The sequence below is a fragment of the Cardiocondyla obscurior genome, linkage group LG01 (genome assembly GCF_019399895.1).
Source record: "Cardiocondyla obscurior isolate alpha-2009 linkage group LG01, Cobs3.1, whole genome shotgun sequence".
NCBI classification, from domain to species: Eukaryota; Metazoa; Arthropoda; class Insecta; order Hymenoptera; family Formicidae; genus Cardiocondyla; species Cardiocondyla obscurior.
The window spans coordinates 9,019,558-9,044,315 of record NC_091864.1 but is presented as its reverse complement, the minus strand read 5'-3'; the positions used below and the strand labels follow the sequence as shown (position 1 = coordinate 9,044,315).

General features: G+C 38.5%; 1 protein-coding gene and 1 pseudogene across 1 annotated transcript in view; one reads left to right on the top strand and one right to left on the bottom strand.

Annotated features, from left to right (window-relative positions):
- LOC139105013 (transcription factor 12-like) overlaps positions 1–13,794 on the top strand; it is a 102,554-nt gene extending 88,760 nt beyond the window's left edge. Inside the window, 11 exon segments of the mRNA XM_070660846.1 lie at positions 2,166–2,302; positions 4,186–4,470; positions 4,724–4,882; positions 5,575–5,634; positions 6,187–6,330; positions 6,454–6,571; positions 7,824–7,980; positions 8,266–8,355; positions 10,526–10,671; positions 10,759–10,913; positions 10,997–13,794. Coding sequence (XP_070516947.1) covers positions 2,166–2,302; positions 4,186–4,470; positions 4,724–4,882; positions 5,575–5,634; positions 6,187–6,330; positions 6,454–6,571; positions 7,824–7,980; positions 8,266–8,355; positions 10,526–10,671; positions 10,759–10,913; positions 10,997–11,041 — 1,496 coding nt within the window. The 3' untranslated portion in view covers positions 11,042–13,794.
- Positions 13,795–15,256: 1,462 nt separating this feature from the next.
- Positions 15,257–23,855, bottom strand: LOC139105021 (ATP-binding cassette subfamily G member 4 pseudogene; annotated as a pseudogene).
- Positions 23,856–24,758: the final 903 nt, after the last annotated feature.

Sequence of the window (24,758 nt, the reverse complement as noted above, 5' to 3'; positions counted from 1 at the left end):
ATCGATTACTAATTTCACCGAAGTAATCGTGAAAAAGATTATGCTGACTTGTATCTGTTAATAATCGATACTAGTGGATGTGGGTGTAATTAAGCGGAGAGTACCGGGCCTCCAGGAGGGTTCGATAGATCGATCGTTATCTGCGAATCAACAGTCGCCAACGTGCGCGTGTGCGCACGCACACGCACGTATATATCATTTGGAAATCGCATAACGATCCGAATGGACGATAAAAGGGATTTTACGAGCGCACTAATATTCAACTGTTTAACGTTCGCTCGTAAAATTTGCCGCTCTGCCTGTCGCGCGTAAAAACAATAACAATCTCGTTATTTGTTCAAGCGGCGCGGCGGCGGCATTCGAAGTTCGCCGTTGGATTTCGCGGATATATCCGGCGCGCTGCCGCCGGGTAAAAAAAAAAAAAAAAAATTCTACGGGGGGAAACTTCGTCGACGAGATATTGCCAATAAAAGCAATTCCCCGCTGTCCCCTTCGACACCGGCCACTGTAAATCGCACCACTTTGTCGGTGGGACGAACGTTTGTCGAAGCGCGTCTTCAACAATTTCTCGCCGCACGCGGAAAGTCCGTCCGTGACTCGCTTCTCGACGCGATACTATTTAACGCCGCCACGTCGGAATCGATTTACACGCGGAAATTACCCGCGTTGTCCGAACAATTATTGCGTGTCGTACGAGTCGTTTCGACGGCAATTTTTGCCGAGTTGTAATTTGCGGGCTTACGGTTTATTTCGTAGATTATAACGGATCTTGGAAAAATTATCGTCATCTCGCGAGGCAGGTGCGGTATACATCGTCACGCTCTTATACTTCACGGATATTCGTTGTATAGCTCCTCGGACTTGCGCGGAAAATTGCGAAAATTGAACGTCTTAAAAGTAAAATAAGGAATTTTTTGATATTAAGATATTATTTTTTTAGTTCGTAACTTACGTGTAAATGAAAAACAGAAACGTAGCCGTAACAAAGCCGAAGTTGGCGAGACGAAGTGATTCGTGAAATTCCGCGTGCTCAAATATGCAAATATTTCAGAGGATCCGCCGCGCGATGATAGATCTATGAAATCGGCGAAGTTTCCACTGCTCGGGCTCGTTATTATGGATCAGATGAGAAAAGTAGCAGTTTAAGTGCACCTTCGAAATACGTGTTGGCGCCCGTGGCACCCGGTAGCTGACCGGAATGGCTTATAAATGGGAGGCCACGACGCGAGGGGGTGAAAAAGTTTTATCAGACATCGAACACCGGTAGTTGGTAGGAACGCCCGAGTAGTTTGGCTTAGTTTCCGCTTTCTCGTCGAGGAGCGCCCGGTACGGGAATTATATCAAGCAAAAGTATCAAGAAATACGTTCCCGAAGCTTATTGCTGTTGTTTTCAACTGAAATAATGGCCCGCGCCGGGTACCGCGTCTATTGGCCCTTATACCGGGTGGGTGGCCCTTATACCGCAAACGGTGCCCGGGACCCCGGCAAGTGAGACGTTAGAAAGCGCGAAATTTCGTCTTGGCGAGAGTCCAGGGAAGTTGTATCACGCCGCCGGGTACTCGTTCTTGAAATAATTACTGCGGAAGGAATGACATTGCCGCTCTCTTGATTAGGAAGTTCGGCGCGGCGCGTGTTCGCGCCGGGAAAACGCCGCCGTCGCGTTAATCGACCGAAATTATACAAACATTATGAAGCGTGGCGCAAGGCATTCCTGACGAGTGGGAAATTCGATTAAACGCCGCGAGGATGCATTTTAACTCAATTTCAACGCCCATTATGCGGGCACGTGCGTGACATTCTCCACTCGTTGAACGCCACGTGCTGTTATTTATTATTTCTCGCGCGAATGACGTAATAAGCGCACGACCGGTCGCAAGGGTTTTAATCGGGCATCGCGATACTTGAATTTCGCTTCGGCTAGGAAAGAATTTTGACGAGCTGGGCTCTGTCAAGAGAAAAGAAAAAGAAAATACGTTTCAAAGGTCCTTAAATAACACCGTAAATTTTTCCACCGTTTTTTCTATTATTGAGATGTTCTGAAATTTCTTTTGCTTTTTTTTCTTTTTTTTTTTTGTACTCCGGATCTATTATTTGGATTCGGACATTCGAATAATAATCGAACGACATAGGATTGATTGAAACCGCGCCTCTCTCTCTTGTTGCAGATGGCAATGCTGCAGGAACCGGTCCCGGTGACCCTTGGACGGGTAGCGGCGGTGGTGTCCAACCCCCATACAGTGGATACGCAGCCTCTCACCTGGCGCAGCCAGCCTATCCCATGCACCTACCCCACGACCCCATGGTAAGTGATCTCTCCCATCTCTCTCTTTCTTTCTCCTTTCTGTCCTGGGTATTCCGCCGCGGTCGAAGAAACGATCAATCACGCGTGACTCCGGCTGCTGCCTCCTACGGTGCCGCCGCCGTCGCGAAAACGACGACGTCTCTGGAGCTCGGTAATAGACACGGGGATATTCTTCCTCCCGCACCCCGTCATCGAATACGCGAGTTCGATGGGGAGGCGGACAGATTAAAACCTAAGCGGCGAGCGACCTAATCTCGGTGCCGCGAAAGATCGATGTGCCCTCGAGCGGCGCGTGGTGCCTCTCTTTCTCCACCTTCGAAGGGCTTGCGAGGTTCTACGAAACGTAATCGATTGCGTAATCAATGAGTAAAAATTGAATTCGACGTCGAGATAGATCGGCCCAGCCAGATAATTCGTATACGGCGATCTCGTTGGCAGTCTCGAGCGACTCGCAAACTCACGCAGAGTGCTAGGTCACCTCGAAGATGAGGCGCGTCGCCTCTCGGTCATTACTCTCCGGCCAACCAGCGTCGACTCTAATCCTCCTCGTCAACCGTGATCCGACGGGCCAGCTGGTGGTCTCCGGGCGTCTTATTTCGGACCACCCGGCCGATTGTCGCGTGCACGCGAGGGGGAGGGACCAGGTTCTCTCTTCATCTCCTCGCTATGGTTGAGAGACACTGTTGACAGTGCTCCGCACACCCAGAGTAACGTCAAATGACTCACTGGCATCTATATATAGCCTCGGGCCCTCCCGCTACTCCGTGTTTCTAGTCAAGTGCAGCCTTCGTTTGATTTACGCCGTTCATGGTTACCACGAAATCCTCCTCTTCGTGGCACCTCGCGCCCGTTCTCTCAGCTTCTCTTTCTCTTTCTCTTGGTTTCTCCGAGACGACGAAAGGGAAGGCCTCCGCTGACGTTGCGACGCCTCCGTTCGAAGATCGGCGAATGACAAGATCGCACTACCATTTTTCCATCGGAACGTCATCCTGTTTTTATATATATATAAAAGTACGCGCAATATATCGTTGTAAACTTCCGGCGCGCGCGGCTCATAAAGTCCGACTTTTAACGACTGTAAGACAAACCGTTTTATTGTCGTTCGCGTAGCTACTACGAGGCCTTTTGGCTTACGTGATATGACAAGAAACGTCGTAAAGAGATGTTGCGCGATTTGGGGCGAGCGCGCCTAAGAAGGACGGAGCTGAACGGCGTCACGAGGAGGCAAGATTCTTTCCGTTACCAAAGATTAAACATTTACGATCCTCCAGTTTAATGACCCATCTTCCGAGAACGCGCACCCGTCGAAGAAGAGATCTCGCTGGACGTCTCTGAGTTTTTCTGGTCCGGCCTCCGCCGCGAGACGTTCGTCACCACGCTACTCCGTTAAAAGCCGCCGATTAGACGACGTTTTACGCGGCACATACGTCTTTGTAAGCGTTTCCCTCGGTTACTCACTTTATTGATAAATATACTACGGTCCATGAAGTGTCGGCACTGACTTAAAATTAGACTTGTGAGCGGTTTCGGGAGGTGCGAGAGAGCGCTATTCCCTGCACGGCGTGTCCGATATCAAAGCTGGTCCCGGTCGATCCACTACAGCTAAAAAGAAACGCGGTTTCTGAAAAATTGGAATTCTCGTAAACGGGCATCCATGTCGTTCGTGCGGGATAAATCTATCCACCGTTTCGCGAATCGAATGGCGGTTGCCACAGAATTCTCGCCTAGACGAGAAACCCTTCGGGGACGGAAATTCCAACGTAGCGGATGCAAGTTCGATAATTAACGCTTGAAGACGCGATATCGCACATCCCCACGACTTCGGCCCAAGACGGCCCACCACAAGAACCGAGCGTCGAACCATTTGCGCTTGGCGGTTTCAGGCATACTCGGCGATGTCGCCGAACGGCGAGTCTGCAGCGCCGATTCTGGGCTCGGCGGTGACCAGTGCGGCTTCCCTGCCACCAATGTCGACATTCCGGGGTAGTGCCGCGGTCGCGGCGAACAGCGGCACAGGGGCGCCGTCGCCGGCATCGTTGCAATATAGCCATAGTCCTGGTGCACCGACGACCGCGCCTTCCGCGCCGAACACTGCGCCCACGACGAACCAACAATCCACCACGGAGGACACCCTCGGCAAGACCCTCGCATCCGTCGTAAGCACCCGAGTATGTCTTCGTGACATTATCTATTTTTTTTTTTTTTTTATGCTAACGGAGTAAATATATTTTATTAAATAAAATAATGAATATTAGCTTTGTTTAATAGAACGAACAGCTGATTGAAATAATTTATAAAGCGCATAAAGATGTTTTTACGATTTAATCTGATATCTTTGAGACACTTCTCAACGAACGCTTCGTGCGATTATACTTCGTAATATAACGTCACAACGTGTCGTTATCATGGCGTTTTTCGCAGATTTATCCCACGGACCAATCAGTATCCAGTTATAGCAGTAATCCATCTACGCCCGTCAGTTCGCCGCCACCTTTAACCGGCTCGGCACCAGGTTGGGCACCTGGAGCCGCGCCAGTATCTCCGCATTTTACGGCGGACCCAAATCGTGGTATTCACATGGTATGTATCGAGGTACTTGTATTTTATACGATTACTAATTACAACGATCTCACGGCCACAACATTTTTTTTTCAACGTTGTCGAACACGCAAATTCTTTCGCTAATTTAATTTTTTTCAATACATAAAAAGAAAACAAATTAATTGAACGTCATTAAAAAGTTTTACGGCGCGCATAACTTTGACCGCTGCAACAACACGCGCGGGACAATTTTTCATTTTTACAAACGCTAATCACCATTTATTTGCCGTTCTGCCACGCGAGCAATTCTCATGTTTTTTTTTTCGAAAAAGGGGGGAGGATTATCGAGCTATGGAGGAAAACTATACATGCAGAGAAAGCGAAGGAGAGACACTCGCTCTCTAGTTTACGTCAAGGGTTTACTTTTATTACGAGATATTACGGTCGCTATTCGCACTATAATCACGCAGCATTGAAGTTGCACAAAGTGCATGGTCGCGCGTTTGCACCGGGAAATCACCGTTTGTGTGCTTCTCTTACGCGAGCGTTTCACTTATTTATATCCTCCTCCGCCCTCATTTGCGTAAAAGATTATTAAGTTTATCGCTCCCAACCCGTTTATTTGACACACACTTGTTCATTCCGCCCTGTTTGTTGTGAACGTTGTGTTGACTTGGTTGTTTCTTTCTTTTTTTTTTGGTTTTGTTGTTGCGTTGGTGTTGTGTGTGAAGCCGGCGCCTGAACAGCAGAGGCTAGACGATGCCATCGGCTTCCTTCGCGACCATGCCGAGGTGAGGACCGCCGAATTTCAGTTTTTTTTTTTCGCACCCCATTTCCTTCTTATTTGCCTTCCCTCTTTCCTCACATTCTTTTTTTTTTTGCGCATGTTGACGCCACGAGACCAATACCGAACATGCTCATTGCACTTTTTGCTGATTACGCTTTCGATTAATTATGATTATACATCGTGATGAGCTCCACATTGTGCACAATGTATAATTGTAGCTTTTCTATTAACAAAAACGAACTTCGATAATTACTCGACATCACAAGTTATTAAACCCTTTAATTAAATTAATCAATCGCGTTTTATATGTATATACGTTCTTTCTGCCGCGGTGAATTTAGAGATTTAATAAAAGAATACAATTTAGACTTTTATTATCTTCTGAACATTCTCGGAAATAATACGCGAGTGCCAAAGAAAAGAAAAGAAAATAAAAGAAAAATGTCAGTGACAAGTCTCCCTGTAGCATTCCTCGAATAGTATGTAATGAGGCAGCAGGATAATCACGAGCTACCGTGCGTAATCGTGTCGCATTTTCGGTATTCTGTTGGTACAGGGGACACGGATGGAGGAGCGGTTAGACGATGCCATAAACGTACTGAGGAATCACGCAGAGAGTCAAGTGGCCCTTCATCTTGGCCCAGTCGGTCCGCACGGCGGGATATACTCGCATACCTCACCACCGCAGCTGGATCATTTGGTAAGAAGCCGTCGCCAATCGGTGGCGAGCTAAATATACCAGGGCGATCGCAATCACAAGAGTTTGCGCCCCCCCCCTTTTTTTTTTACAACGAGCTCAGCCTAACGTCCTCATCTTTTACAGACGAGTCCACATCCTGCGGTAACGGTGACGCAACCTCAGGGTTCCTACCCCGGTCTTACGCCTACGTCCGACACGGACGGCTCCATCAAGATCGAAAGGTTACCCGTGACGAATGCCAGTAAGTTGACCCCGAAGTGGCGTATGAAGTAGTTTACGATATGATTCGCAACGTAGAAGAGACTAAGCTTGCGGTGATAACTTTACACTTTTTTTTTTCTTTTTTTTTTCTTCGATAAAAAGAAAAATAATGATGACAATCGTGTTTAAACGCGTTTCTTCGATCAAGATCTATTCTCGCGTTGTCGCATCATCGAGCAGTCACTTTTCCCATGAATTCCCGCGAAGGAGAGGGAAATGGGAAGGAGCTCCCAGGTGTTCCACACACAACGGAGACCCGCCGGCCGAATAAGGAAATATTAGATAAATCACGCCAGGTCTTTACTGGCCAGCGGTCGTGCCTGCATTATTCCTGCGAGTACGTTCGATTATCTCTCGCTCTTCGTTTCTCTTTCCACCTCGTTGCGCCTGTCCCTTTCGGCCTCCCGCGCTCTTAGAGTCATTATGCCGGAGAACATTTAGTATCCTTTTACTACGGATTAGGAGATCCTGCGCTCGCCAGTCGAAGGAATGCAAAACATTCTTGCGGATTTGGAGACCGTGCGTGCTTTGTGCCGTAGGAATGAAATGGAAATTCGCGAAACCACGTCGAGGCGATAACTTCCGCGAAAAACCGCGCATTGAGAACTAAATAGCTCGAATCCTTTAAGGCAATACGGTCGATTGTACGAATAGTTGCGATCCGGATCGCGATGCGTCACCGCGATTTAAAAGCGATCGCACTTTCGCACGCACGACGAGTCGATTAATTTGCCGCGATTGTCTCGCGAGGATTTAAAAAAGAGGAAAAAAAAAAAAGAATTACGTGTGCGAGCTGATACTCCCGCGGAGTCGGTCGAACGAGGGAGAAAAGAAGAGAAAACGTTTAAGGCGATCGGCTGAATCAGGACTGAGTGAAATCCCGCAAAGCGCGCTTCCTGCTCCTAATTGGACGCTTTTCACGGTTTCGTGACTAAGCCTCCTCGTCTAAAGCTCGCCAGGATAATCGAAGATCGTGATCGCCGTCTTCGGTGGAGGTCGCGCTTATTCTTTTCCCGTTTCCGGGTGAGCCCGCTATTTTTTCGCGATTGCGTCTGATAATCTGTCGACAATGCTTCTCTCGAGTGCTCTTACCCGGGCTTTCCTTTCGAAGTCGCAAAGAAAAGAGAGAACGCACCTCGGACGAAAAATCCTGTCTAGTCTCTTCTGCCTTGCGAATTGTACGCAATAGAATTTTAGTGACGGGTTTACGCGGCAGTATTAATAATGAGCAGAATACATCCCTACATTAGAAAAGAGGAAAGATCCACCGGACAGCAGCGGCGGCGAGACGAAACCGTCGAGCAGCGAGCTCGCAGCGGCCGGCGTGATCGGCGCCGCTACCGTCAACTCGACGTCGCAAGGAAAAGGAACGAAACGATCTCGCAGATAGTAAGTATCCGAAAGAAATTACCCCGGTAAATTCCCCACGTAAATTCCTTGATTAAAATCAGAATGTCGAGCGATAAAATCGCGAGAAGCCCGCGGTCGACACCTCGCGTCTCTGTCGTTCGTTTTCCGAGTTTCTCACGGACGTTAAAAAAAAAGAAAAGAAAAATAAGATAAAACGCATTGCTATTAGTTCGAGAATTTTATTGAAAGTCAAGTGAATTAGAATCGATTTCCGACCCTGAAAAATGCATTCTTAAACTAACTTGCTGTGTCTTTAAACTACCGTTGTTCGAGCGCCGACGAAGACTGCGACGATCCCGGCACCAAAGCGGTGCGCGAGAAGGAACGTCGCCAGGCCAACAACGTGCGTGAAAGGTTAGTGAACACACGCAGTACGCACTTTGTTGCATCTTGATATAAGCAGTCCCTTCCGTCCCGTTCTCGCTCCCGCTATCCCGATAACGTGTAACGTGTACATGCTCGCGCGGACAATACAATGTCCGCATCGCCGAGTGCATTAAAAAAAAGAGAAAAAAAAAAGAAACAAGACTCCACTGTACATTTTCCCGAGAAAAGTTTCTGTCATCTAGTCGTATGCATGTTACCGGAAGACAAAAAAAAAAAGATGCTCTCTGTGAACGAGCGCGACAAGTCGCGAAGTATTAATTCGCGAATGAAAATTTAGGGTAAAACACGCGGTATGTTTATGACTTTGCTATACGAGATAAGTACATATATCTCCCGTAATCCGAAAGCTCCTCACACATCCAGTGTCATCATTGCACTTGTATAAGGCCCGTATTCAGGCGTGGAAATTAAAATGTTTCTGGTTAAGGACATAAATGAGATGAGACAAGAATGGAATGTTAACAGCTCTCTCGTGCGTACCTGTGAATCAGTCTCATTTTAATTCAGCTGCGATTCGGTCCCTAGGCATGCCACTTTGTTTAGAAACATTCCGCACTTATTCTGCATCATTAAACGTTGCATTAAATCGCTCTCAGTTGTACAGACTTTTTTCTTTTTCTTTTATTTTTTTCTTTTTTTTTTATTCCCACAAACGCATTCTCTCGCTACCTTTGTACAAATAAAAGAACATGTCGTGCTATTTGAAAAACTAATCGACTGTATTAGCTATACACGTATCACATACATTTTCATGAAGAATCGTCATGCAGTCTTAAAATTAGATTCGACCGATCCATCAGCATTTATAATTATGTACACACACATACATATATATATATATATATATATATATATATATATATATATATATATATATATGTTTATTATATACATAATATATATATATGTTTATTCTTTGTTTATTTTCTCACTGTAGGATTTATTTTTAACTGTTTTGGCGATATTCTTTAATCCTGCCAAAGTACATTGCACCGAGAAAGAAAATTTTTTTTTTACTGACTGTTGTATAGATTTCATCTGCATTCTCTAATTTTCTAGGTAACAGCATCAAAGTAGAGGATCTGCATTTTTTTTTGTCTTTTCTTTTTTTACAGATCACTGTCCTTTGACGTGATTATTTGCTGTCGACTGTTTGTTCTGTGCAAAGAATACGGGCCTTTAAAAAATTCGTAACCTACTTGTTAAATCCACGATTTCAAAATTATGATACCACCTGCGTGTGTTCATTATCATATCGCTTGTCTACTGCAATAAAAAACATGCGTATGCACACGAAATCCGCTCGAACAACAATTAGGTGATTAGACTTCAGCAAGTCGGCGGCAATTTTCTTGCAATTTGTGACTGTGTCGCACGCGCGCGTCTTTCGCGCTAGTAATTCGATTGCCGTTAGGTAATTTAAGCAATATAGGCTAGAGTAAGTTATGACGTAAATCAGGTGATTAATCGCGTATTGTTATTACGCAACTGTTGTTCGAGCGCCGAGGACGAGGATGATGATCCCGACATGAAGGCACAAAGGGAGAAAGAGAGGCGGCAGGCAAATAACGCTAGGGAAAGGTAAGATCAATGATGTACGCAGCGGATTTCAAAAACAAAAAAATTTTATTCGATCTATAGTGACGCGATAGTTCTTGCCAGTAATAACGGCGGCCCGTATTCTATGTATATGTAACAATGTAATACGACTAAAAGTATTTCTCGATGACGATGAAGATCAATGACACGTTTCCCCATTTCAAGTGTTTCACAAAATCTCGGCATGTTCTTTTATATACACGTGCATGATAAATTTTTTTTTCTATCACACACGATTGCATTCGTATTAATAAAGAGCTGCAAGGTCTCTATAATATTACGAAACAATTACATTTCTCACAATTTACTTTGCTGTATTTACTTCTTCTGTATCGTAAACGTATATGAGAAGAAATTTGCTTTGCCATGAATGTGTAAGTAATTTGTCAACAGGCAAATGTAACGTTATCACGAAATTATGACACGTAGTGCATAAAATTAATTTACTTAATCTTTTTGTCTTCAAACTTGAAAAAAATAAATTGCTTTATTTTAGATAAGATAATTGGCACGCTTTAATTATATTTTTTTATCATAGGATACGTATCAGGGATATCAATGAGGCTCTAAAGGAACTTGGTAGAATGTGTATGACCCACCTAAAGACAGACAAACCTCAAACGAAGCTCGGTATTCTTAACATGGCTGTTGAAGTTATAATGACTCTCGAACAGCAAGTTAGAGGTGCGTCCCACCAACATACTTCTCGATCGTGATGATTATTCTACCGTATTAATATGTATAAGTGTTTACTATTCTTTTGTTGTTTAGAGCGGAACCTTAATCCGAAAGCTGCATGTCTAAAAAGAAGAGAAGAGGAGAAAGCTGAAGACGGTCCGAAATTACCAGGCCATCTTGCAGCGCACATAACGCATCCGCATTCTCATCCACATGCGCACTCCCAACCGCCCTTTCCCGCATTACCTGTAAGATTTTGTTAAAGTTAAATTCGCACGAGCCATGAATTATCTCGGGTGATATGCAAATAAAATATGCATCTTTGTTTTAGGGTCCACAACCTTCCCTTCAGCACAATCCACCACAGCCGCAGTAGCAGCGGCTCAGTGGCGGTGTCATTCTGTGTTAAGGGGTAGATCCATCTTAAAATTGACAAGCAACAAGGTTGAACATGACTTATACATTCATATAGGATTTATCTCTGCTCTTATAAGTTGTGGGAATGTGCAAAAAGTTGTGGGTATTACGGTGATGTGTTCACATTGATAGACAAAAGAAAAAGAAAAGTAGTACGAAACAGTTTTAATCGAATTTTAAAAAGGTCTTGTTTAATATATATAATATTTATATATTGATTAGTATTAGTACTTATAACTTTTCTTATAATTTTAACTGTTGAAAAATAGTTATATCTACTCGTTTAAAGATATATTTAATACTGTAGCATCGACAACACAAAGGTACCCATAATTTTTTCGCAGTTCTTAAATATGCAATTAATAAGGGAAGAAGTTCCGTATGCGCTCACCAAAACGTAGGGCAAATGTTTTAAGAGGCATCTACCCCCTCAAGGCGGCTTCAAATTATTTTTATAAATAGCGAAAAGAAAAAAACAAAGGAATATGGTTCCTCTTTCGAGATATATAATGTGTAGTACGATCGAGATTTTATTAACGATCGAACTTCGCTGCTGACTCATGTTAAATTGCCCACTTCTGTGTATACACTACCGACACGTTTACGTTGTAATGCGCAATAGATAGAAAGAGAACTCGAGTTGGCGAAAACAGAGTCACTGACTAGAGATGAAAATAAAGGCAGCATATTTCCGAATTGATTAGAGATACTTATACTTTCCAATTATATGAATTATCAAAATTGACAAATTTTAATGAAGGACTGGACCTTTTGTTCTTAGGATTAAACGGACTTAGCTGAATTTTATTATTCACCGGTATAACGTACGGATTATGTCGCCTTTATGTTGATCATTAGACGTTGGCAATATTGTATATAGAAACTATTATTTACGAGCGTTCAGAATTGTGAGTTGAAGATGTTAGCGGTTCGTTCACGCTCGCGGGAACACCATTTGTAACTGATTCGCAATGTGACGAGAAAATCACATTTCGATGCGTGCATCTTCTTTTCTGGCATAGTTTGGTTTTGGAAGCAATAAGAGTTTTAAATATACCATTTCTTATTATTTCTCGTCACTTTATGAAATGTATTTTTTACAGTTAGGCGATAAATTATATATCATAAACCGCTTATATTTTTTTCGTATTAAATTACTTTTTTTTATGCATAATATTCTTTTTCCCAAATTAAAAAAAAAAAAAAATAAGAACTTGTTTTCTCGCGAGACCCGCGATCTGTAATTTTTAGTACATATAAAAAGAGGTTGCACGTAACGTATGTATGACAATACATTTTCTTATCACATCGCGCGTTGTTTTAAATACTCTCATTTTTAATATCAATGCTTTTATTTCAGAGAAAGTAAGAAAATATAGCCGTGAAAACACCCTACTTAACAAAGTTATCAGCATGTATTTATTTTACTATTTTTCAGGTGTTCTTTTACGGCTAGAATTTGATCATGTATGCCATTTAAGTGCCATTTTTAGGACTTGGTTTTAATATCAAGGTGGATATTAATACATCGTTGTAGTTTATATTAAGCATAATTTACATGCTACTATATGCAAATCACATCTCACTTTTATTACAAGCCATCTTAATTATTTCGAATTTTGTATAAAATATTTTTATAATAATCGTAGGAGAAAAAAAAATAGCGTGAACGATCCGTATCCAAAACCGAAATCGTACATTATAAGAAGTAACACTATAAGAGATAACATTTGCATTACATTCAACAAATGATTTGTTAATCATTTTATTACAATGATCGTTCGAACGATTTTTAATTTAAGAATAATGGATTTTTAATTTAAGACAATTTAGAACATTCTTGAATTATATATTAATAATTTTTATGTGTTATGTCTTATTGTCCGTGTCTCAACACGGACACAAATTGCAACTCCGAAATAGATTGTCCTAAATGTTATTGCGGCATTAAGAAAAGCATCAGGCGGTAAAAATATGGAGCAAAAAGGAAGAACTCAAGAGATTTTTCTCTCCATAATTATTGATCCAGATTGCACGCTTTATGTTGTCACAATTGAGACATGCATTATCTGCAAGAATTGAAAAGCATTTATATGTGCCAAGATGTGCGCATTGCGAAAAATATTAACGCTTAATGTGAAATATATCCTTGTTATGATATATAACAATATTTACGGATGCATTTTCGCAAGTGCGTTATGGAGTGCTTTTCTTTTACGATGTTGCATTGCAGGAGAAAAGACGATCTTTTGATGGCATCGACTGGTTTTGGTACATCGTTGAATCACTCTGGACCTTCTCTTCAGGACGCTCTTTTTCCTGCGCTACCTTTGCCACCGATCATTCGGGCGAACTTTCTGTACTTATATATATACGCGATGAAGTGGAATGTAGAACGAGCGAACGAAAGAAATAAGCTTCATAGGGCGTGATAAAAAAAAATCGTTATAAATACGATTTAGCTCGCACAAGAGAAGAGCCAAACCAATCAATCTGTCATAATCATGATTAATTATTATTATTAATTATTATTATTATTATTATCGATTAATTACCGTTGATAAGATCTTTCGTAAGAAATAAAAAAAAAAACGGGACATTTTTGTTTTTGAACAAAAATATAGCTCAAACGTATTTGTACCCAGTTGCCATGTATTTTAATTTATTTAGATTCTTAAATAAATTTTATTGAAAAAAAGAAATCCACGCAAATGCATCCAGTGCTCGTGTTTATTTCGCCTTTTTTCCGTTCTACTTTCTTTTACTTTTCATCTAACTAGAGCATCTTCTTTTACATAACATACATCTGTAGCTATATTTTTCTTCAAAAGCATAATAGTATTTCATAGAAATTACGGAAGATCGTACGAATATTATATATTCTTGCTCAGACTCTGTGACAGGCTTTTCCTTTTCCAACTCTTAAAACCTAAATTCATATCAAAATACGTCAGACATATCATATGTATATTTATTGTAGGAATCCGCAAAATATTTTCTCTCTTTCGCTCAATTTTTAATTTACACTGAAACTTGAATATTTCATATCATGACGTCTTAGCTGTGTAACTTTATGGAAAAATTATGTGAAATTATGTATGTTAAAAATATATTTAAATTATCAAGCCATTTTAGTGGCAGAGTTACGAACTTTGTAACGCTTTATCAAAAAATTTTTTTATTGTATTTATTAGCTAAATAATGTTCGAATTATTTGAATTGAATATTTGCCTCAGTTGCATGATATATAATATATGAAAAAAAAATTTTATCACGCAATTGAACATGTACGCATGGATGATATAAATGTAAAATAAAGATCTTTCTATGATTGCGAATCAGAATGCGATCATACAGTACTAAGTACTGTTAGTACCCTGTAATATTTGATACAATACCGATATTATAAATATTTTACAATATTTTATTTTCCAAATTAACTTACGACTTACGAAATACGATAATTAAAAAATAAAAAAAAGAATTATTCGAACGCTGATTTTTATAAGCTATAAACTTACATATTTTCACTAGATCGTAGATCTGTCATAAAATCACTTCCGTTCACGATCAGGATCTGTAGACTATAGGCAATCTGATCGGCAAGAACTCGCACAACCTCGCTCCACGTTTAATTAATAATCATTAATCACTCTCCGTTGCTTCGGCGACGCTTCATAAAATTATACTTAACAAAAAAAGAAGAGAGAAAGAGCGAAAAAGAGGAGGGGAACTTAACGATAAATGTACATTGCGATAAATTGCAGAAAAAGGCCGCTCACAGACACTAATAAAATACACGATCACACAACTGTATTCGCGAAGGTAATCATGTAAAATAATAACGACAATAAATAGCTCGTAAGCCAGTCTAAGCTAGACACGTGTCGATAGTCGTAGATAGTCAAAATGAAGCTGAAGAGCGAACGAGGTCTACACAGGGGATCGAAGTCGAAATTGTCGGCCACAGTGGCCCCTTCACACAGACCTTTGTATATGAGAAACGAAATAATTATACTCTTAATGACATTATTTTCCGAGAGTTACGAGCGTACCGGGAACACGGAGCACCGCACTTTCGTTTGGTACGAGTTGGTTGTAAATTCTAACTTCAATTTATGATTACCGTTAAGCGGCAAATGTCGACGCGAATGTAAGAAACTATTTGTTGCGGTTTAATTGTAAGGATTCAGTTTTATTGGTACAACTTGCGAATCGATAATTATCATATCATATAAGAGTGTAACTATATTAGATATATAATATTGTATAATATGTAATAAAAAAGGATTAATGCGTAAGTGGGTTGTAGGCAGTTTGTGTGAATGGGCCTAGAGGATATTGCAACCGATCTCTTCGACCCTATATGCGATTATTAATATTAATGAAGTTCGAGATGAATATAAATATCTAAACTGAATAAAACACAGAGAAAGAAAACGAGAGATAGAGACAGGGAAAAGGAATAAACGAGAGTATGTAAGGGAGGGAGAGAATGAAAGAGTGAACAAGTGTATCGATTGAGAAAGAAAAAAAAATATGTAATTATATCATTAGTAATATTACTATCACTAATATAATAAATGTGCCATTTTTTCCATATTCGCAGTGTCGTCTGACGTAGATCCCCGAGCGATCTGTTAAACGATTCTTTTTTTTTTTTTTCAATATAATTTTAACACACGCGCTGTATTTGCCATTATTTGTCCGCCCGCTCCCTTTTTTTTCTTTCTCACTCGTTATTTTATTTGTATATTATACTCGCAGTATTTTAGATAGTATTTACGTTACGTTCTAAGTTTTGCTCTTATAATACGCATACCGATCTAAGTTTCAATTGTATTTCATCAAATGCAGAATAACGATTAGCTATATGTATGCACAGTATGTAGATACTTTTAAACATTTAACAGGTGCAGCATACAACGTGATACTGTACTGGCTTCATTTTTAATTGACACGTCGCAAAAATCTTACCGCAGTCTATGTCAAGCACTTGTATTCCATACCTTGAAGTTTACATTTCTCGTACCTCATGTTACATACAAGACCGTCGTGCTACACACTTTTGATAAGTCACCGATCGTCTCCTATCTCAGAGAAATGCAGCAGAAATAAACTTATTAATTTAATCTGCGAAATTTAATTCGACAACAGTGTTATTTCTCCCGATCATTGCCGCGGGACTCATTATACCGTAGGTAATTCCATCAGACGGTGAAAGGCTATTAATTCGGCTATTTCCCAACTTCTATTGCGCATGCAACCTTATATAATATTATTACGAAATTGTGTTTGCACGGCCGCGATATTAGCGGTCCATCGCCGCTCTCGGTCTAATGTGAAACACGCGGTTAGCCTCGGTTAAGAAATCCTATTGCGAATTCCTTGCGCTTAGTGGCTTTTGACCTACGACCCGCGTCTTTACATTACTACTCGTGAAATATTTTCCGCTGTTTTGTCGTTTTATTCTATCTATAGATACGGGAAATATAAATATCTACGTTATGTCGCACGTACTCTCTTTAAATTTATTCGAGCGAATTCAGACACATTTTTATCCCATTAAACCTATTTCGATAAAAGAGACATAATACTAAATTCTGAATATATATCTTCAGTACATTAGTACATAATAGCACATAAGTATGTTAAAGCCTTATCGACGGAAGGAGCTGTAATATTTATTATCGTATAATCTCCGTTATTAATAATTTATTCAATGATGTATATACTTTACGGTAATTATTCTTTTTTCAAAATAATTTCTGCTTTACTTATGCACATTTTTAATTAAAGTTTTATATTAATATTGCAGATTATAAAATTGTGCATATATATATCTATTTGTTTGTTGAATGATATCAGCAAATTTAAAGGAAACTTACAAATGTAACTTGCGGAAATGCGCTATTTTTGCATAATGATATACAAATGTGCACAGAAATATCCGAGAACGAGCATAGTTGTAAACTGGATAAGCCTTATTTAATACTTTATAAGCTGTCGCGTACTTGTAGCATTTTTTATATATATATATATATATTTTTTTTTTTTCTTACTAACAATTTGAATCTTAATCCTTGAGAATGTAATCTCGAAACATATTACTGATACAAAAAAAGACTTCAATAAAAAAAAAGAAAAAAAAAAAATATATATTACCGGAAACGCTTCATCACTGTTTTATAACAGTGTACTGTTTTAAAACATCACTGTTTTATAACATAAATCACTTGTTAAATCACGAAAACTATTACAGAATTGAATTTCCAGGTATCTTCAAATTAATTACTATTTGACGATTGTAATATCATATTATGATCGTCATCTTAATGCGTACTTCATCGAAGACGAGCGTGAAAGTACCTTCGCGCACTTGACGTTCACAATGTCACAGTTCACTTTCTATAAGCGTGCTCTATCCTGCGCGACTTATCCTGCTGGCTTGCATCGGATCAAGTTGGAAAAATCGGCTCAGTTGCAGGTATTACTTTTACTTCCTACCGCACACGAGTTGTGTAAGCCTTCCTTTTATTGCATTAGCCGATTCTCGGTTTCATATAGAAATCTCTATCCTCTATCTCTCCGAGATAAGCGCGTCGCAACACTCTGCATTATAAACTTATCGCTATCTTACAGTCGCGACTGAAAGTTCTGATTACAAAGCGATAAAAACATACTATGCTGTCACAGCCCTATGCTAACATTGTGCAAACTTTTTCTAATGTATTCCGTAAACACATTCTTACGAAACGTCGCAATCTCTTTGACGTTTCTCTGGTGGACCTCGATAGTACGACGACGACGTATTGTTCGCCAAATCCAGAGAAATCTCGGTAAATTGAATAATGCTAGGTTTTTAAGTATAATTACAACGATACTCGCTTTTATTAGGAACACGTGTAATCCTCAGCATACTTTCGAAAGCCTTCTTTTCAACGTTATGTAAGTCACGATTCGGAGAATAAATAACCAAACGATCAAGACGACGGTGTCGATCCAGAATAGAGATTTAGTCATACGCAGCTCTTCCAGGATCATCGACGGCGCTCGGAAATGGCAATATTCAATGTGACTCGGGCATTGTAGCATCTCTCGTTGATAGCCATAAATCGCTAGTACCAAGCCGTCTAAAGCGAATCTGTAGTAATTCATGTAGCTAATGTAGTAAAGAATCTTCGGCATGTGATTGAAGAATACCAGAAAACCAGCTAGCATTATCATTGCGCACGCGATAATAGCTCCAAAAAATGTGCCGTTGATGGGATTGAAAAGTGTTCCTAGACTGAGACCCAAGCTCTCCGAGATAAAGCTCGTCAGAATCATCATGGTCAGAAACATAAGAAACCGATTCCATTCCATGGGCTGCCTGGTTAGTACGTAAGAGATAGCTGAGTAGACAGAGGTATAAAATAAAGTCAATGGTATGGCCATCACCAGCGTAGCCACGTAATAAGTTTTCAGCTGGTACCAGTTATTGAAGCGCTCCTTTTTCAGGATGGCTAGCTCCAGAGGAAACTTTAATACGGCTGGAAACATGTTGGTGTAGATGAAGTACATGGTGGTTATCATCAAGAAACTGACGTTACTGAGAGTTTTGCTGGCATCCTGGCCAGAATGCTCGAACGTTAAACCTAACAAGATAGCCACTAAGAAGGTCACGGCTACTTTAATGTGGCTTACCGTCCAGTCTCGATATACTATCAGAGCGCAACGATACAGCAGTGTCTTAAATTTCATTAATTCTGAAGGCGGGTCCATCATCATTCTCGTTTTCTCGTCATAAAACGATGCTTCTCTCATAATACGCATCTTTAGCGGTGTCTCTTCTCTCCGACAGTGCTCTTTAGCTGCCTCGATCAATTGATTATTGTAATCTCCGTACTCTTTGCTAACCACTTCCAGCATGTAGTCCGCGGGATTGTGATATTGAGGACACTGGAAGCCCTGCTGGGCGAAATAGCTCACCGTGTTGTCGGGCGAGCCGGCGTACAAGCATTGTCCGTCGACCACCAAATAAATATGATCGAACATTTGATAAAGCGCGGCGGTGGGCTGGTGGATGGTGCAGATCACCGTCCGGCCACCCTTTGCTAAAGTCTGCAGCGCGGAAATGCACTGTATGGATGCTAGCGAGTCTAGGCCCGTGGTCGGCTCGTCTAAGAACATTATCGGTGGATTGTCAATCAATTCCAGGGCGATGCTCAGCCTTTTTTTCTGTCCCCCGCTAAGCCGATCGACCATCGTATCTTTTACTTTCGACAGCTTCAGCGTTTCCAGAATGTTATCGATCAGTATCTGCCTGAACATTTTCGTTGCTTTGCCGATTTTTAAATAGGTCACCATCATCATGCTTTCCTGAACGGTAAACAGACCGTACAAATTGTCAGTTTGTTGAATGTAGCACGATTGTTTTTTATAGTTGTTCCAGTTTTGTCTACCCTCGCTGCTGATGTACTCGACTTTGCCCGTTAAATGTCCTTGTAAAAACCCAGTCAGAATGTTCAAGAGCGTTGACTTTCCGGCCCCAGACGGTCCCATGATAGCCGTCAGCTCCGCAGCTTTAAAGATTCCATTCACGCCCTTTAAAATCTGTTTCTTCGTTCCGCGATATCCTACTTGAACCTCGTACGATAGGTCCGCAAATTGAATGTCGGCCATGCGCGCCCGCGACATACGCAGCGCATTTGTTGCTCGTCTTCTCGTCGACATGACTTACAGATTTGACTGACCTACTAATAATATCTTCTGGACTGTCTACTTCTTGCAACACTTTCCTTTTATCTCTTCACCCAGGTTTATCGGCTTATCGGACACAACATAAAAATTATGTCTGACTGTTGCGTAGGTGGGGTGAATTATTTGTATTCAATACACATTGTGCGAAGATCCGCGGCTTATTGTTAGATTTTCCTTGAAAGAAATGTTAGATGCGGCTGCAATATCGAATCTTGTTCTCGGAACTCATATCTTCGATCACCGATTAATTAATGGATATCTTAATGTGCATGCGAAATTTATTGCACACAACTTTCCTCGAATTTTTATTTTTCTTTAATGTACATAAATAAATATTAGCACAAAGTGGTCTCCGATATTTTAGTTTATATCGTAATTTATTGCAACGTTAATACTATTTTGTATGCTAAATAGCATGCAAATACCTCTCTTTTATTTTATATTTAGATTGCTAGAACGACGTCTTTATTTTTGACCAAAAGTTATTTATTTGAAACAAAAAACTTTTGTCGTTTGTAATACTTCGTCGATAGATACGCTATTACTAACGATCGTCTGTGCCATCAATCAAATATCGCTGTGTTCCAATTTCCGCTTACGAGATTCTCTTCATCTCTCGTTCACCTGCAATGCAATTGGCAAATTACTATTTTTACATTATGCTTTTTGCTTTGTGTTACAAAGAATGACTTATTTTACGACGTGATATTTAGGTGATACATTATGATGCAGTATAAACTGGCCGTACAAGTTATTGCGCAATTCTAAATTATTAAATACAAATGGATTATGACTGGTACCTACGCATCACAGAAAATATTAATTATTACACAAATATTTTTTTACGGTCGAAATTAAAGAATATTAAACAGTCATTTAAAATATTCGTTGCGAATATTTGCCGCAAATATTCATATCTCTTCAATTTTAATTAAGCCTAAAATGTTATGCCATCGATTAGTTCTCCATTAGCATAAATACATATTTAAATTACACAGGATCCGAATTTGCAGTGTTTGTTTAAATTAATTTATTTTTAATTCAATGCACTCAGCTGGATGTTCTAATACGTGCGGAAAAAAACTCACGGAAATAACGTAAAGGCTATACCGAACGCCGTAAAAGAGAATTAATTAAATATCATCCAAACTCGAATCGAAAGAGTAGTCAATTTTATCGTATTACATGAAATTAATTATAATTAGGTATAATAACAACTAATGACTAATGATAGTGATTAATAGTCCCGTGCGTGACACGTCAATCGAGAAGTGGTTTTGCCAATAAATTTACGTTCGCACACTTTTTTTATTTTTTTATATATACGCTTTTACGTTTCTTGCACTTATATAAAAGTATATATGTGTACGGACATTGTTAGCCATTGTCAAGTAAACTCGCACGTAACAGCTATCAAGTTATCACGCGGCTGAAATATCTTGCACAAAAGTTATATTTATTAATGAGTTAATAAATGTTCTCCAGGACACGAGTAGTATTTCTAACGGGTGTAATGGATATATATTATGGATGTGAATAATCGTCATAATTACTTTACGTTACATCAGCATGACAAATAATGTAAAAAGTGACTAGGTAAATTCCAGAGGTCTACAATTCTCATGCCGATAATTTTATCGTTTTATATTTTTCTGCAGCATTATTCGCGCGATACAATCGTTGTTACATTACACATCTACCTATTGCTACGCTATCATTTGCATCTCATTACATTTAAATATGACGTAAATATAAGATTACTCTACATGCATTAACAGGATCTACGCTTTATCGTTTTTCTAGTATTAAAAAATGTGATTTATTTTATATATTAACTTTAATGCATTAAAAAACTAACACTAATAATCTTTCCTACCGCGTGCAGCATGTATAATTTTTTTACTTTTAAATTGCAAGTTAATTCATATTTATAATATTTATACTATTTATACTGTAGCTAGATCGTGAGTCATAAGATACGGGTCAGTATTTTTGTGCCAGTATATAACTACGCAGTGTATTATGCTTCTTATATAACAGTGAACTATAGTTTACATTAAAAAGCGAGTCGAGCTCATGTCGAAATATTATTTGGTTTATTTTGGAATCTCGCGTCCAGGACAAGAGCACAAAAAAAAATGTTTATAGAGATAAATTTAAATAATGTGTACAAATTAATGTACCAAAAAAAAAAAAAAAAATGTAGACAAGGAAATAACACTAAGGTACAAAGTTAGTGACTTGGTTATTATTTTTTGAGGAATTTTTTTTGATTTAATTTATTACTATGTTATTTAATTTTACAGATTATGGATCAGATATAATGACCATGAGTAAGACTTATAATAAAAAGTGAACGCATGTTTGTTAACATTTAATGGCGTTATGTAAATTAATAATTTTATATCATATTACTGTTAATTACGATCAAGAGGAATTAACAAAGAGAGATTAAGAGTGTCGTCGAATCTTTATTCTATCTTGATAAGCAAACAATGCAAAAAATATAATAAAATAAAAGTCGTAAAAAAAAAGTTAAAGTTCCATATTTTACGTTTGTTAAAGATTTGTGATAATAATATATTTTAAAGAAATAGAAATAAATTTCAGATTCCACAATGATGATACATGTTTTCTTGAAGAAGAATGAAATCATTAAGATAATACGATTTAAAGTGATTCCATGGTAATTCACTGAAATAATCTTTTAGATTTAATAAAACTATTGCCGGAAAGCATGGGAGATTAAATCTTTCCAAGAATACCTTTCTCTCTCAATGCCGATTCTCTTGCGTTCGGTCCTTCAAGTTGAACAAAGTTTATTTGCAAGGTCGACAAGTACGATGTTTCCTTTTAGCGTTCAATGTTACAATGCATTTCACTCATATTAAGTAGCTTTGCATTATTTATTAAGTTACATTTAAAAGATACTTGCAATTTTATTATCTTTATTAAATGTCAAATTGAGTATTTTTAAACTGACAATAGTAACAGGTAAAATATAAAAAAATACGAATGTATGTAAAACAAAAGTTAAAAGTATTAATATAAAATAATAATTATTAACAACAATTTTAGAACAATTAGTCAAAGAAAAATAATTATCGAATATTAAAACAATTTAAAAATTAATCAGAGCACGTATTATAATAAAAGAATATATATATATATATATATATATATATATATATATATATATATATATATATATATATATATATATACACATATATGTATATATAAAGATCTTAATTTTTTTTTTTTATTATAAAAATCGAAAACCGATATTTAAAAAAATGTTTCTAATAAAAAAAAATTGTATAACACGATAATCATCCACTACAATTTTTTTAGCAAAATTTCAAATTGAACAAATTTTATTGTTATTAAATCTAAGTTGCTTTCATAAATTTTTTATTTTCTAAAGAATATAAAAAATTACTCACTGTTTAACGAGACGCCTTTTACTGATATCCTCTTTCTAATTGATTGCGTCGTGTCGCGATAGAAAAATACTTTGTGAACTTTAATCAAAATGAGATAACTTTCGACATTCGGCAAAACACTTGTAATATTAACGTTAAAAGTATAAACCAATTAAAGACAGTATTCTAAAATTGAACACACGGTCGTGGAATCGTATTTGAAAAAGCGCTTCGCGTGCTTACACAATTCGCGATACAAGTGATCTGTCAGAACGCACGTTGCAATGTGTTTCGCGAAGCGGCCTTAGCATTCTACGTTACATCCGTTCATCGGCAAACCCCCGCCGTCAGAATAATCTTTCCCTCCTTAGCCTCTCTCTTTTATCTTCGAAAAGCATTCCGTGTGTTTCGTAAAACCTGATTCTAAACATCGTATTCGCGAATCGTTTTAAATTGTTTTATTTTTTTCTTTTAATTTAGAGAAAGAGAGAAAAAAGGAAGTGGAAGAAAAAGGTCAGCCAAATTCAAGAAGGTCCTATAGAAAAAAAACCTGATATAAAGATACGAGCTAAAAAGAAAATTAAACATGTTAAAATATTTTTGTAGACAAAAACACGAGGAAGCTAATTAGAGAGACATGATAATTTTTTTTTCTAAAATTAACATTCACAAAAGAATGTGTATAAAAAAACGTACCAGTTTTGTTCACATATTTTTTTTATACATAATATTATAAGATATAAAATATTTTTGACGAATCGATTGCAGAGATTATGAAGTAAAGAAGGAAAAAAGCGATGGGAAAAGGTACGCACTAACAGTAGATACGCATTAGCATATCTAGAAATCGTATATAAATCACAACTACAATAACATTTGCAAGTGAGATTTGCATTTTAAATTGCATTAGTTGTCGTAGCAGTTTCAATTGTGTTACCAACGTTAATGACCTAGTATTAGACCTCGTTAATCACATATTAATTAGATTTTCCAACTGTCCGTCTGTAATAACTGGCACATCAATTTTTATGTAATGCAATTTTGTAACTTACTTTTCGTGTAAGCAACAATACTTATATGAAGTAAGAAAATAGACAACATTATTGTAAATGCTTTCTTCTTCTTTTACCAGTAGCAAATTACACCCTTATAAAGTTTATCCAGTCCAGCAGATTAATTAAATATGTGTTCAATTACGAGAGTCATTGAAATGCATTGTTAAGAACGGGAAACTGATTAGTCGCACATTATCAATAATGAATTTATTATGCGGGCTAACAGTGGAGGTTATCAGAAAATTATTATTAGTCAATATAGGAATTTTTTTGTTCATAAATAACATTTCAAGGTTAAAATTAATAGAACAATTAATTTTATTTTTTACTGGACATCGATTGAATATGTTCGATGCAATTTTATTAGAGATATGAGGATAATCGGTGAAGATAATGTAGAATGTAGATCATGAGCAATTAAACAAAAAAAAATAAATAAATAAAAGTAATTAAT